The 15,336-nt window shown below is 39.9% G+C and overlaps 3 protein-coding genes across 4 annotated transcripts in view; 2 read left to right on the forward strand and 1 right to left on the reverse strand.

Moving 5' to 3' along the window:
• pom121 (POM121 transmembrane nucleoporin) lies at nucleotides 1-12,442 on the forward strand. Its single transcript, XM_079599578.1, has 13 exons — nucleotides 1-626; nucleotides 1,737-1,946; nucleotides 2,130-2,294; nucleotides 2,469-2,549; nucleotides 2,652-2,826; nucleotides 5,163-5,254; nucleotides 5,624-5,703; nucleotides 5,875-5,999; nucleotides 6,081-6,180; nucleotides 6,266-6,637; nucleotides 6,876-8,282; nucleotides 9,840-9,941; nucleotides 10,041-12,442. The coding sequence occupies exons 1-13, from the start codon at nucleotides 73-75 to the stop codon at nucleotides 10,133-10,135; spliced, it is 3,558 nt and encodes a 1,185-aa protein (XP_079455704.1). The 5' UTR covers nucleotides 1-72; the 3' UTR covers nucleotides 10,136-12,442.
• Nucleotides 12,426-15,336, reverse strand: part of nsun5 (NOP2/Sun RNA methyltransferase 5) — a 7,353-nt gene continuing 4,442 nt past the window's right edge. Inside the window, exons 8-10 of the mRNA XM_079599618.1 lie at nucleotides 14,015-14,216; nucleotides 13,777-13,932; nucleotides 12,426-12,809 (exon numbers count right to left, since the gene is read on the reverse strand). Of these exons, the coding sequence (XP_079455744.1) occupies nucleotides 12,650-12,809; nucleotides 13,777-13,932; nucleotides 14,015-14,216 (518 nt within the window). The 3' untranslated portion in view covers nucleotides 12,426-12,649. The remainder of the gene's footprint in view (nucleotides 12,810-13,776; nucleotides 13,933-14,014; nucleotides 14,217-15,336) is intronic.
• Nucleotides 15,201-15,336, forward strand: part of ripk4 (receptor-interacting serine-threonine kinase 4) — a 16,730-nt gene continuing 16,594 nt past the window's right edge. The window contains exon 1 of one of the 2 annotated variants that reach the window (XM_079599590.1): nucleotides 15,201-15,288. The gene's annotated coding sequence lies outside the window, so the exon portion shown is untranslated. The remainder of the gene's footprint in view (nucleotides 15,289-15,336) is intronic. The other variant, XM_079599587.1, reaches the window with a different exon arrangement.

Genomic DNA, 15,336 nt, shown 5'->3' on the forward strand with positions numbered 1-15,336 from the left:
CCACGAGACGTAAACAACGCGCGCGGACGCGGGGAATTATGGGATATCTTCCGTCGGCGGCGCGGTGCCGCCATGTCTCCTGAAGATAAACGGCGGCTAGTCGTTTTCTCCGCTGTGGTCTTCTCTTTATTCCTCCTTTTACTCGTTTTGAGCTACATACCAGCTTATTTGTACATACTTTTTATCTGTGTCGTGTCTTGTGCCGTTTATTTTCACAAAGCGGAGGAGCTGCAGCTCTTCGAGAGACTAGGCCTCAATCCTCGCCGTGGACTGAGCATCCCGCCGGCTCTTTTGCGCTGGTTACCGGGTAGGACTTTGAGCGGAGTCCCGGCCGCAGGCAAAAACAAGATCCGTAAAAGTGATGCTAGAAATTCATTTGCGTCACCTAGCGATAGACATTTTGCAGCCTCGTATTATAGAAGAGACCACACGCTCAGTGACTCGGTGTTCAGCCCTCGGGACATACTCATGGGAAGTTACCTCGCCAAGGCTGAAGAAAGCCCCTCCGCCGCCTTGAGGCCCGCTGGAGGTTCGGGGGCTTTCGTCCACCCCAGAGATCACCTCCGGGACAGACTCGCCCGACCTAATCATGCTGTGCACACCCCTAACAGAAGACTGTCATTCGGGTAAATACTAAATGCTTTGTCTTGTCAGCCAGAAGGCACTTTAGTTTATTCCTGCTCTTTCTGTTTAAGCTCTCACGGTTGATCAGAGATCTTCTGTTTACACTACAGCAGTTCACATGTAGCGTCTATCAGCCTAATGTTTGTACACGTTTAGCTTTCTCGGTTGTTCTAACGTGTACGTTGTGCCAGTTTTCCCTCCATGATTTGAAATGGTGGGAGTTCCTGGAGCTGGTCAGGCACACTGCTCCTCCTACACCAGTTTGGACGCCTGACACTACACGTGTAGGGTTTCATAAAGCTTCCAACATAATAGAAAACTGCATTTTGACAGCTTCGTAAACGCACTTGCATCGCTAATTTCCTTAACACTGCTAATACTAGGAATTAGAAACATAATGGATTACTTTTTTAGCCAAGCTATCGCCGTTTTCATAGTTTGTATATGCAATATTACCCAAGTCTTGAATATTAACTTATTACAAGTATAACAATTTCTTATTTTGTGATCCCTGATACATGCTGTGTGTGTACATGCGTATAATCTATATATATATATATATATATATATATATATATATATATATATATATATATATATATATACACACATTTATTACTGTGGCTGCCAGTCCATAACTTTCTGCCTAAGATTACTTGCAGCAAAATGGAAATATTTGCATGACTTTCTAACACTTAAAGATGGAGAATATATCTGCAAAATGTAAGTTATGCACTGTCTGAGGGAAAACATCACAGCTTTCTGTCAGAGCATATGACAGGGCAGACATCTTTAAATTATTGGTGTTATCTGTATCTTGCAAGTTATTTTAAAGCCCTTAAAAGAAAGTTTCGGACATGTTTCGGACAAATTGGAATATGCACGTTCCACGGAGCAGCTCAATCTGTGTTCTCCGCTTGTTTTAAGATGCATTCATATCAAACTACTGTATATTTATATAAATGGTATTGCCTCATTGCTATCATTTAATTTTAAATATTGATATATTGTACAGAATTTATATACCACCCCAGCCCTAATATACATAGAACGTTATGCTTTTGTTAAAGATCTTTTGAAGAACTAACTAATTGAAGTTTCAATATCATCAGGGAACCTGTGGGCACTGCGAGTCGATTCGCCATCACCCCCCACAGACATTACCCCCTTCAGCAGATGGGGACGTCTCCCATTGGAGTGATGCCACCTGCAAAATGGGATGGATTCCATAAGAAGAATATTCTCACCCAGCGCAATTCGCCTACTGTTCACAGTCCGGTCACAGTGAAGATCGCCAGACCAGACCCCACTCGATCATCATTGTGAGTCACTTCAAATTATGTCGAGTGGATTAAATGCACTAGCATTACAAATGCTTTTGTTTCTGCTTGTAATCTAATTAAGAAATTCAATTTGGGATTACGGAAAGATTAATTTGGAGTGCTTTTTGCATTATCAAGAGAGATTTGCTTTGCTAATATGTGAACGCTACATTCTGTTTCTAGCTTCAATCACCTGACCTCCCCTGGAGCTGTCACATCCCCAGGGATTGGAGCACAGACAGACCCCTGCTCCAGAGAGGCTGTTCTGAGCGTGCTCAGAGAGAGCAGAAAGAGAGAGGTTGATGAGGAGGAGAAGAGTGCTTCCTCTGGGCAGAAGAGCAAAAGGAGGTATGTGAAGGAAAGAAAGCAACCAAACAAAAGTCATTTTACTTTCTCCATCACACGGTCTTATCCTTTTTGATTGTTAGTTTATAGCTTTCAGTGCTAATAAGAACAATTTAGAACTGAAGGCTTGCTGTTGGTTTTCGCAATCTCACTGAATAATTGTCTTGCTTTTATCAGGCGACATGACAGCAGTGAAAGTTCTCAGTCAGCGTTTGAGCCACTTCTTGCAAATGGAGCTCTGTCTCAGCTTGTGCCAAAGTAAGTGAATGTTCACTTTCATCTGTAATAGTCTACTTCTACATCTGATAAACATTGAGGTTCATCATTACTTTGTCTGATTATGTCTCCTCCCCTCTGCAGACCTGGCAGTATGAAGAGAGGAATGAACTCCTCTTTCAATGAAGAGTCCATTATGAAGCGTTCTCGTACCTCCTCCATCAGCTCCATGAGTGGTGCTCCTGTTCCCAGTGGGGTCCCTGGATCTGTCCGAAATCCCATTCGCAGTTCCTACAGCTCCTCACAGGGTTATCCTCAGGTATCTCATTTGACTGTTTCTGAAGATTTATAGTGTGGTAAATTGAGGAAATTTAATGAAAATCATATTTAGTGGGTTTATCAATGGTTATTGCTTTAATTTTTTGTAGGGATGCACCGATATTAAAATTTTCAGACAATTCTTTACATTTGAAAGCTGATAACCGATATATTGGCCGATAAATCTAAATTCAAATTTGATAAAATTAATTTTACACTCCTATGGTCAACTTTATTCATAAATTGTAACACTTTAAAATAAGGTTTCATTTTGTTAGCATTAGTTAACATGAACCAACAATTAATGAACAACACTTCTCTAGCATTTATTAATCTTAGTTAATGTTAAGCTCAACGTTTTTAAGATCAAAAGTTATATCCACTGTGACATAACATGAACACAAATATTTAATTAAACTAGCATTAACAAAAACTACTGCTCTCTGTTAGTTCATGTTAGTTAATGCATTAACAAATGATACCTTATTGTAAAGTGTTACCAAAAAATATATTGCCTAACAAAAAATGAAATTAAAATAAAATGCCTAAATAATGCAAACAAGTCATTGGATAACATTGGGCTGCATATAAAAAGAAACAAAATGCATGTGCAATCGCGTCTGCACGAACAATGAGGAAATTATTTTAATCGAACCATATTGTTGATGAAAATATGAGAACAAAAAAGTGCTAGTTATTGTTAACGCATCAATGTTTTAAATAAATATATATATATATTACAGTAATAGTTAACTTTAATATTAGGCTTGCTGTTTCAAATGCCGTTGCTGTTTGAGCTGCCCCCACAGAAGCTGAATAGAACGAACGTTAAACTGAATGTCAATCTTTTCACTATTTACATGTTTATGCCCAAAATGCTATAATATTCAAAGTTGACTGTCATTCTCCTCTACGCTGTGTTTGTTATTGATTTAATAGCCTAGCCTATTTAACATCGTTACAGGCACCTCACGAGCATTCATTCAACCATTTTAAAAGACTGGAATAAACACCAGCGCACAAGCAATCCTTTTAATAGTCAATTTCGTTTAAAAATGTAAACCCAACCGGTATGGAAAAAAAACTGAGAAGACGAGCATATAGGACTGCTACGGCCTAGTGGATAAATATATTTCGCCTTTTTATTATTCAGAATGCACAGTTTGAAAGAAAATATATTTATAGGAAGGTACATTTCAGCAGGCTCAAGATAATTAATACAAAGATCATTATGCTTTGTTTTAATCAATTGGCAGTCATAAAACATGGTGATAATCTGCATTCTCATGTATGTAGGTGCGCTGAACGCTGTTACTGGAAACTCCTGATGTACTAACTAGAACGCGGAAGTAGTTGTGCAAGTAGTCCATTAAGCTCTTTACCGCATCATTCATTAACTCAACAAAAGCATGCTATGATTAATCAGAGATGTATACACAAAATAAAGCAATAACCCCCTTGAAGCCGTGTTTTACAGTGGATTTAGGACAGCTAAGGGGCGTTGTTAGGCACGACGTGGAGCGGAGTAACATCCCCCTCAGCTGCTCTAAATCCACTGTAAAGCACGGCTTAAAGGGGCTTATTGCTTTTATAAAACGGTTACTTCTTAAAAATATTCATTTTAATATTTATTTTATTCATAAAATAAACACCAGCAACAAAAAATATAACATTATAACACATTTATTCCTCCGCCAAGCAATGTAGTTCCAAAGAGGTTGCTAAGCAACACATGCACCAACAAAGAATCACAAACGGCAGTTGTGCAGTAATGCGGTCACTGTGTATGTTTGAGTAATTTACAACGGCTTTGAATGCAGCTCAACCAATCAGAATCAGAGACTGGAACTATCAGTTTTATAATAAACATTTTACAACTTACAATGGCACAAAATGCTGCGAATGCTCAAATGAACTTGACTGTGCTTATCATGAAGGCTTTAATAATCGTAGACTTACTCTTTCTGCCACAACGTGCTCGTCGTGCTGAAACACTGGCGAAGAAGAATTCACAACATGCTTTTACAGTCGTGCTCTTATTATAATGTAATGAAGCCTATGTGACGGACTTGTGCGGCACATGTTGCTCTGAACTGCATCTTACTTTTCAAAGTGATTCCAAATCATTCAAAACCATCATGGCGAACAGCGTGCATCTCTCAACTGAAGTAAATAATCTATTATCTATCGGCTTTGATACATCGGCCTAATTTTACTATCAGATCGATAACATAAAAAATGACCATTTATCGGCCGATATTGAAAAGTGGTCGATATATCGTGCATCCATAACTTTTTGTATTCATTGACTCATGTCCTTCAATTTTGTATTTACAGAGAAGAGCAGCATCCAGTCTCAGTCTTTCTCCTTTCACAAGCCCAGGAGGATCTCGGTGTCAGACTCCAGAGAGAGCGGCTAAGAAAGCAAGGTAAAAAATTTTTTAGCAAAGGCTGTATTTATTTGATCAAAAATATGTTAAAAGTTTCTATATATAGGATTGCTAAGCAGTCTAATATGCTTATTAATGTTGTGGATTCTTTGATTAATACAGTTTGAAAGAACAGTTTATTTGTTAACTTAATTGTCTTTCCTGTCATTTGGCTGATTTAATTACTCTTAAAGAAATAAATACTTGTATTCAGCAAAAGAACTTGCCGACCCCAAACATTTAAACTTTTAAAGAAATTCCATTCTGTTGTGTAAACACACCTGGCAAATGTCAGATAAATGCATAACTAGTCTGATTATTCAGGGCTTAAAACATGGTTACTGTTATAAACTATTTTGTGTGCTGTAGGGAGGAAGATGCTACTTCACCAAGTTCCACATCCTTTGTAAAAATGGATAAGGTGACAACTGATCCTGCGCCTGCTACAAGTGAGGAAACGTGTTAGCTGTTTCATTAATACATTTTTTTATGTATTAACTAATTATAACTCAATATAATACAGCATTGTTTATTAATATAATTAAAATAAATACAATTTAGAGATGTACCCTTTTTTAATCAAGAATGCTACAATTTTAATTTGTGTGTGTTTGTCCCAGCTAAACTTACTCCAAAATCTGAGGCACCTGTTGCAACATTAACATCAGACTCTAGAGGCAGCAGTGGGAAACGTAAGCGCAAAATCCAGCTGGTCACCACAAACAGAGGAGATCAGATTTCTATGGTAAGTAGCAAAGCTGCTGTAGATACACATTTCCACCACACATTTGCATCATGGATATTCATCGTAACATTGTGTCTGCAGCCACCACCTCCTGAACTAGGATATACGATCACAGTAAAAGATCTAGATATGGAGAAGAAAGCAGCACTCAGCCAGATACAGAAAGTCCTGGAGGAACCTGGTAAGTTCTTTACACTCTTGTTTCAAGTGGCTGTAATGGATGCAACAAAATTAAGTACTTGAAGCAACATCTTTATTTTTTCCAGAGCCTGAGATCCTTCCTCCAGCCTCTGCACCCGCTCCAGTTCCCTCTTTAACCCTGTTTTCCCAGCCAACTCTAACCTCCTCATTCGGGACTGCGCCTGCTGTGAGCGCTGTGTCCGCTCTGGCTTCTCTCTCCACACCTTTGCCTGTGACCACACCAGCTACTACAACTCCTGCTCCAACTATTGACCTCACCATCACTGTTCCCAGCATGGCCAGTACTGCACCCCTGACTTTCACCTCAGCCCCCTCCATCACTACCACCCCAACTGCCCCAGCTTCAAGCATTTCAAACCCTCTGCTGGAGTCCTTGAAAAACATGAAGAATAATCCTCTTCTCAATGCTTCCACTATGATGAGTACTACTACTGCAGGTTTGTATAAATTATGTTTTTACAGATTGTTTAGCAGCCATTATTTTAGTTTTAAGTGTCATTCTTCAGAAATCATTCTAATATGCTGATTTGCTGCTCAATAAACATTTCTTATCAATGTTGAAACAGTTGTGCCATTTACTTAATTATCTTTTTTAACATTATAAATGTATTTACTGTCGTCTTTGATCAATGTACTGATACATGAACTGGTATGTGTCTGTCTCTCCAAATGCAGCTCCAGCAGTGTCTGTGTACAGTCTTTCTACACCTGCTGTTTCCACAAACTCTAGCAGTGGATTTGTTAAATCTGAGTCGGGCCTTGCCACTCTTCAGACCTCATTCGCTGCCCCATCCTCCATATCAACACCTGTCTCCAAGCCAGCCACATCCATGCCCTCTGCCTTCGCTCAGATCTTGGCCCAACCTATTCAGTCCTCACCAAGCACGCCATCCCTGGGCGGAGGAGGCAGCCTGTTCAGTTTGATCAAACCTGTGGCCACACCTGCATCTGAGCCTCCTAAATCTACAGTTGCTGCACCTACAACCACGGTTGCGTCAGTCAACAGCATTAGCAACCCCCTGTTGTCTGGCTTTAAGCCCATTTTCAGTGCAGCAAGCACCACCCCTGCTTCCACAGCTGAGGTCAAAACCACCCAGCCCACCTTCAAGCCATTATTTGGCAGTACCACAGGAAGTGGCATTAGTTCCTTTGGACAGACAGCCACACCGACGACATCAACTCCTGCTGCTCCGGCCGCACAGAACAGTGGGATGTTATTTGGTGGACTAACCAGTGCCCAGCCAACAATGGTGTCCGCTGCTTCTGCAGCCCCGGCCACACAGACCCCCTCCCAGTCTCTGTTTGGAGGCTGGACTGCAACCACCACATCCGCTCCTGCCACAAATGCCACGTTCCAGTTTGGAGCGCCATTGACCACAACGGCCGCACCTGTGCTAAACACCACCACAGCTAGTGCCGGTGGCACCGCCCCTGCTTTTCAGTTCGGCGGAGCAAAACCTGCGCCCACACAGCAGGCTCAAAGCACGTTCGGATTTGGCCAGCAGTCCACGAACCAGAACTCCACATCTTCTCCGTTTGGTGGGTTCGGCATGACCAGCAGTGCCACCACTTCCTCGGAGGCATCCACAACACAAACCACTTTCGGGAGCTCAACATTCACTGCATCTACAACCTTCCCAGGATCCACACAGCAGGCCCCTGCTGCTCCAAAACCTTTCACATTTGGGCCCAGTGGTGGAAGTAGCGGCGCAGCACCATTTGCGTTTGGAGCCGCTGCCAGCACAGTAGCGCCTGCATTTGGGACTAACAGTCAGCCTACATTCGGTGCAGCATCATCTGGCTTCCCTTTTGGAAACACCACCACCCCTTCTGCGGCTCCAGTCTTTGGGGCCTCCACACAGACTGTGGCCTCTCTCCCTGGCCCAGCTCCTACGTTCAGCTTCGGAGGCGCATCAACGGGCACTCAAAACACTGCTCCGAGTACTCCAGCGCCTCCTGCCTCTGGAGGATTTAACTTTGGGGCCTCACTTTCGGCAACACCATTTGGAACCCCTGGGCCTGCAGTTCAGACACCAGGGTTTTCCTTTGGAGCCAACAACACGGATAACAAGCCTGCTTTTGGTAAGTGTTTTTTTTTTAAGTGATAAAGGTCAGAAGGTCATATTTTCATAGTGTATAAGGGTATAGTGCTTTATTCAGGACACAACTATAGTTTTTCTGTTAACCCAGAATGCACTGTTAGTTACCGTGGTTACTACCTTTTTAGCAATGTTTTTAAAACCAAATTTTGTTACTTTTTTTTCGTATTGATTAATTTCGATATGCATTTCTAATTTAGTACTACACGATCTGGCATTAGTTCCTAGTTTAATTTAATCATATTACTATTGTTTTGCATTCATAAGTGCAGTTACTAATGTTTATTTATTGGAAATTTGACAGGAAAGCACTTCGCTTGAATTCAGATACAGATAAAAATTAACTTTTATTAACAACAGTAATGTGTAGTATTCTACTCTTATTAAATGTACCATTATACTGAACTGTCTTTTCTTTTTTCTAATGAAGGAAATTTAACACTTTGTGGCAAACAAACCCTTATCTTTAAACTTTTAGTTTTACAAATCACATTAAAATGGGATAATATTGAAGTGCTGAAAAAAGTGTGAAGCACTTTAAAAAGTCCTTGAAAGGTGCCTTAATTTCACTCTCAAAAGTTTGCATGAACCCTGAAATGAATATTGTAAAAACATATTAAAATATTGAAATAATAAACTATTTCTGCGACAACCATGGTTACAGTTAGCGTTGCTAAATTAAATCCATGGTGAACGTTGTTGATTTGTGGACTGGAGAGCCTTAAATAACTTGTTCATTCATGGCACAATGTTTCTCCTGGTCACCGCTGTTTGATCTGATATATCTATGGTCTATAACAGAATTCTTTGCTTAATTTAAATGACTCCCACTAGATTTTGCAGGAATGTTATTAATTCTGCCACAAATTCAAACGCTTTCTCACTGGATGTCCTAGTGCTGTGTAGTAATGGTGTTGCATGATTGAGATCTGAGTAAACCTGTTCTGAGCTCGCGCTGCGCTGACTAATATTGGTAGATATTTAGAGCTGATAAACGGTCTGCGCAGGTCAAACGAGAAGCGCGGTTTTGCTTCGCTTTTATTTTGTTTGCACCAGCAGGCAAAAAGGTCGCAAAATGCAACCATTTTGCCGCAGTCTGGAGCCCTTTGTCCAGCACTGTTCCTTAGGGGTTTCCACCTAAATGTGGCGATGTATAGCCTACATACTCATTCATTAGGCTGCAGTGTGAAGCGTATCATTTAAAAAAAAGTCATTTTACAGTTAGGATGTCACCATAGACATTGGTGGAGTTCAAAAAGAATATCCATACCTTAACAACATTAGGGCTGTTTCTATTCTAATATCTGAAAAAATGGTTTACTATTTCGTGCTATTTCCAAAAAATTTAGAACAGAAATTCTCTATACAGATACACTCTTTATTTACAGCCAATGTGATATACAAATTTGCTGAAATTTAAAAATGAATGTATTTGTTAGTATTGGTTTATAATTGGTAAAAGTTTGAGGTGTTTAATGATTTGGCTAAATCATAGTAAAACTGTCATCTTACATTCTCCTCGTTTGTCTTGTTATCTTAGGAACATCTACTCCTGCTTTCGGTCAGTCACCTGCAGGAATGCAGATGCCGTTTGGCAGTCCTGGAACCCCAGGATTTGGAGCAATGGGCGCCGCCTCGTTTGGTAAGCAATAAATGACTTTCACATTTAAAAAATATTTTATAATAACCTGGGTCTATTCTATCTTTTCTCTTTAATAATATTTCTTTTTTTTTCTTTTAGGTGCTTCACCAGCTTCTTTCTCTATCGGAACGGGATCCAAGTCCTCTGGGGCTCGTCGATTACAAGCCCGTAGGCAGCACCCGAGGAAGAAGTAACACGGCTGATGTGAGTCCTGTCCCTTTCATTATTGTCAAATGGACTCTGTTACTACTCCTTCGGCTGTCCCACCTGCCCCAGACACTGCTGCTACTGCTGCTGGTCCAAACACAAGGCTGTCAGTCAGACCTCATCTCTACAACCCTCCAGACTGCCAGGGCTGGTCAGGTGTGTAGGATCAAGGCTCAAGGGGTGTAGATTTTTAGAGTACCGGGCGGCCCCATCTCTGCTGTTGGGTGCGCCCACCGAGACTCATCACAACCTCGCTAATGGAGTCTGTAAATGTCTGATGAGGACGTCTGGTGTTGGGGAAGGATGGCGAACAGGAGCGAATTATACTTGAAAGAAAAAGAGACTTTCAAATCTGGACACTCAACATGAATTTCAGTCCAGGGCTGTTGGATGAAACCGAATCTTATTTTTTACTTTTGTTTTTGGTCGAGAAATCGTATGCTCCTTTATTTTAAATCCAGTGAATATATAAAGATACCTTCCTTTTTTTTGCAGTTCGCAGAAATTTGTCATGCTTTTTCATCATGCTTAGCAGATTCTTCACATTTTTTTGTTAAGCCTTCAAAGCGTGAATATTTTTCCTGTTCCATTAAAAAAGTTTTATTTTGCCTGAGTGAGCTGCATAATAAACAATTGAATTTTACACAGGTTTTTCTGCACGTTCCTTTAAGAGAAGCAGTTTACACAAAGATCGTGTCTGTTTTCCTGCATACGTTGAACTTCTGTCTGTTTAAAACCAAAGCTAATGTCTCAGTGTGACGCTCCTCTCTCCGCCACACCATTGGCCGTTTTACTACCTCTCCATTTTAAACGTGCATCTGTGTCCCAGCTGAATTGGTTTACTGCAGTCTGCCTCATTCAAATTACTGTTAATTATACTCTTAAAGTTGGCACTTATCGCAAGCATGTAGGCAAAACCTCATGTTCCTATATCTGTTGCACCTGCCCATCAGTGTTTGGCTGTCAGGCACTGGATGTTGCTCCCATAACGGTCTCATTTTATTTCCGTTAATTATTTTCTAACACTTACATTGCTGTGTGCCTTAGTGTGTTTTGCTTATGGTTGCATATGGATGTTGGATTTATACTCTGAGACACGGATGCCTGTTTTTCGTAATGACGTGTAAGAGCATTTTAGATGATTTAAAAGAATATGATCTCAAGTTCAATTATTTTTGATTACTGACTAAAGAGATTTGATCCAACTTCAAACTCTGTAGAAGAGCAGCTTTGAGTGAAAGTGTGCAAAATAACTTGTTCACGTATGTTTTGGAAATAAACATTTGACTGTGTGATCAACTCAAATAAGTGCAAAAAATAAAATTGAAAGTGCCCCTAAAATGTGTGAACTTCAGGAATGTAGTTGCGTTGCGGAATGTTGGTTTAAAAACTATTTTGCTCATTCACCTTCAGATCTGATTTAACTGAGAGGCTTAAATGCTATTTATATTGAACTTTTTTCCCTTTTTTTTTTATGTGCATGTATACCATTACTGAATTTTGAATGAATCATTCCTGGCTTTGTATGAATCCTATGGTTTGTGCATGCTTGTGATGTTTTAAAATACCAAGATATAGCAAATATTCAACCTGCGTTTGAAACGGCATGTCTTAAGAACGTTCCTGAATCAGAATCTTAACATATTCTCAGGTCTGTTAAGTGAATGAGCTGTGTAATATGATTTAATGTTTTCAGTCAATATACAATGTTGTATATTCACTAGACACTGGATTTAATTAGTACGTCAATGCACAAATATGGAAGCACAAAACCACCATTTTAGGGTTTTTGTATTTTTGTTCACCCCCTAAAATTATTGATTTAAAATGATTTACAAAAAATACACTTAATTGGGGACAGCAAAACGTTTTTATAATGGTGTAGCCATCCTAGTCCCCCTTGCATGCAATTCCTCATGTAGGTCTTAAAAACATAATTTGTAATCACATTTTTGAAGTATCCTCATGCCCAGACTGATGCAAGGAGGCATGGGACCAGGCTTTCTGTTTATTAGAAAGCTGTACCAAATACAAGTGAGACGTGTAGACTGTTGAGAAAATGAGATGTGCGCTGGATATCTCAAGATGTGAATGATTGAGAGCAGTTGTACCTAGTTGTTTGTTTTTAATATGTTGCTATAAGTGAATGCTCAGTTTGTGTGTAAATGACCCTTCCCACTAACCCTCAAAGCGTGAGTGGATTTCTGGATGAGGCGGCACACGGATTGTGTTGTGTCTGCTTAAATGCTCTGATAATGAGATGCTGGTTTTGAATAAAAATGGATAAAAGTTGATTTGCAGTGAATTTCAATGTGTTCAATGCATGACAGGTATTCAACTTGTGTGTATACATGAATTTATTTGCAATTAATCTAAAACTGAAATCTGACATAAAATAAACTTTAAATTGTTTATCACATTTCAATAAAGCAGGGGTCAGTGTCCAGTAGTATAGCTGAGCAGAGAATGTTTTCATTTTCACCACACAAAGTCCTCTAACTTCAGGGTTCTTGCTTTTTGTGTTTCTTTCTGTTTCTCCTTTTCTTTGAGCTTGGATTTGCAGGTTGTTCGTTTGCAGTCTGTGAGGTTTCTCGTTCCTCATCAGATGGACTGGATTGTGGTGTGTCTTGCTTTTCCTCACCACCAACTGGCAATGTTGTGCTGTGACAATAACAAAATCACATTAATATAACCGAAACAAGGCTGACAAGAACATTCAGGTCTTATTTTTCCATAAAATATAATTGTGACATGTTTCATGACAATTAAGAAATTGTTACTGTAATGAGAAACATAAGATGTTATTTAAATTGTAATATACATATAAACATACTGTTGAAGAGGTTGGGTAACAGTACGATTTTGTTTTGAAAAAAGTTCATATTTTTATTCGGCAAAGTAACATTAAATTGAACAAAGGTGACGGTAAATACATTTATAATGTCACAAAAAAAAAACGTTCTATTCATCAAACGATTATCACAGCTTTCACAAATATTCATCAAAGAATATTGGGGGAAAAAAATGTATCATTGTTTCCACAAAAATAATTTTTTTAACATTAAAATAAAGTGTTTCTTGAGCAGCAAATCAGAATGATTTCTGTAGTATAAAGTGACACAAAAGACTCAAGTAATGACACTGAAAGTTCAGCTTTGCCATCACAGGAGAATATATATATATATAATTATAAATATATTAAAATAGAAAACAGTTATTTTAAATTGTAATAATATTTCACTGTTATTTTACAATAAATTACTTTTTAGACTATTTTTGATCAAATAAATGCAGCCTTAGGAATCATGAGAGACTTGTTTAAAAAATCTAACCAACCATTTTTTATTTATTCATTTATTATAAGTCACGGCAGTATTTTCTGTACAGCCTTTAATTTAGGCTGATATAATTAAAAACAATTTGCATCTGAACAGCATGATTCTCATCCCTGTATTACAGTAAAATGCAGTAACCAATTAGAATCACAACTGATAATTTGATTTTAAGGCTTTTTGTTCATGCAAAGCTTTTTTAGATTTTATTATGGGGTGAAAAAAACAAAAACAAAATTTTTTTTTCCAGATATATAGCCAATAGCCTCACATTTAGTAGTCATCATTAAACTTACATCATTGGGAGGTTCTGTCCGTCTGTCTGTAGGGGACGTCTCTCCAGCATGGCCACAAAGAAGCCATGTGTCCGTGTTTTTGCTGTGCTTGCACGAAGGCACTGGGTTAAAGGGTCGTGACCCCTCTCGTGCCAGTTCGGAAGAAGATGGACAAGTCTACAAGCAAAGAAAAACTAAAAACTCCTCATACTGTGAAACACATATTGAATGATTTTGTGTCCCGGTCTGAGTTTCTGACCTGAATCCAGGGTTGTGCTGTAAGCAGGCCGACACAACCTCCTCGTTCTCCTGTGTGTGAACGGAGCAGGTGGAATAGACGACGCGCTGTACCTGAGGAAACTGCAGCGCGTGCTTGAGACAGTGCAGCTGAAAAGCAGCCAGCGCCTGCAGACGCCCGTCCTTCTGCGGCTCGGAGACCTCATCTCGTAGACAAACCATCCCTGAGACAAACAAGCACAAGTCTGAGGCCGCATTTACAGCACATGGTTCAAGTGAACCAATTCTGATTGATCAGACAGATCAGATATGACCTACGTACATGTAAGCAGGAAAAAAGCACATGGATTCTGATATTCTCGAATCGTTTTCAATCAATGATTTGTATTATGTCTGCGTACTAGGGGTGTAACGGTACATGTATTCGTACCGGACCGTTTCGGTACGGTGCACATGTGCACCGAATGCAATCTTTCACGTAAATTAGGCTAGTTTTGTGTGCGGAACATACGTCAATTCCGAGTTTCCACACGAACATATTAAGTGTCGGAAGTCTCCGCGTTGCACTGATTAAATCTGATTAATCGTTTTTGTGATTCAAATACATGTAAAATATTACCATAACATCTGTCTTCCTGTGTGCGGAAATTTGTTTATGTTGCTGTGACAACGAAACACGTGCAAGCGCGCCTGTGTTAAGAGCGCTGATGCGCTCATTCTGTGGACATTTCCGAATGCCTTTCTGTTAAAAGCGGGCTTTCCACACAAACAAACGTACATGTGTCATTAGTATGAGAAAAAAAAATTGGATTTTAACTCTCGGGTCGGGCTCGGACATAAATATCGATCACCACATACACGGCACGCTCGCTTTAGCCCAGCCCCTCGCTAGCTAGCGTCATGGCCAATATTGGTTTGCAGGGCTCGCAAAATCGCCCGCCCGACGTCCCGGGGCTATTGTATTTTCCAGTCGGGCAACCAAAATGCATAACCGGCCTGCCCGACGGGCTATCTGAAATAGTGTTCGCTTCAGTCTTGTTATAATCAGATTCAGCCCGTTCTTCGTCTTCAATCCGCAGTGGCGCCGAACAGAGCGCACGTCAGAAACAGAGGACAGGGTGTGTGTGTGTGTGTGTGTATCTGAGCCTCATTGGTCTGTCACTGCTCGTCAATGTCAGAATATTAGAGATTACCAATCAAATCAAAGTAGGCGGGATTTATATTCACAGAAGCGGCTGAGCGCGAATTTGAGCAGAGCGACTCGACGCTTCAGTTTACGGTCAAGTGCGATAAGATGTAAGTAGCTAAACTAAATATTTCATTTTTTTTTTTTAGGTCATGAAT

Source organism: Phoxinus phoxinus, assembly GCF_949152265.1.
Source record: "Phoxinus phoxinus genome assembly, chromosome: 23".
Lineage (NCBI taxonomy): Eukaryota > Metazoa > Chordata > Actinopteri > Cypriniformes > Leuciscidae > Phoxinus > Phoxinus phoxinus.

Coding starts and splice junctions, on each gene's coding strand:
- pom121 (XM_079599578.1), top strand. CDS start 73: ATGTCTCCTGAAGATAAACGGCGGCTAGTCGTTTTCTCCGCTGTGGTC. Junction 627..1,736: donor AACAGAAGACTGTCATTCGG/GTAAATACTAAA, acceptor CAATATCATCAG/GGAACCTGTGGGCACTGCGA. Junction 2,295..2,468: donor GGGCAGAAGAGCAAAAGGAG/GTATGTGAAGGA, acceptor TGCTTTTATCAG/GCGACATGACAGCAGTGAAA.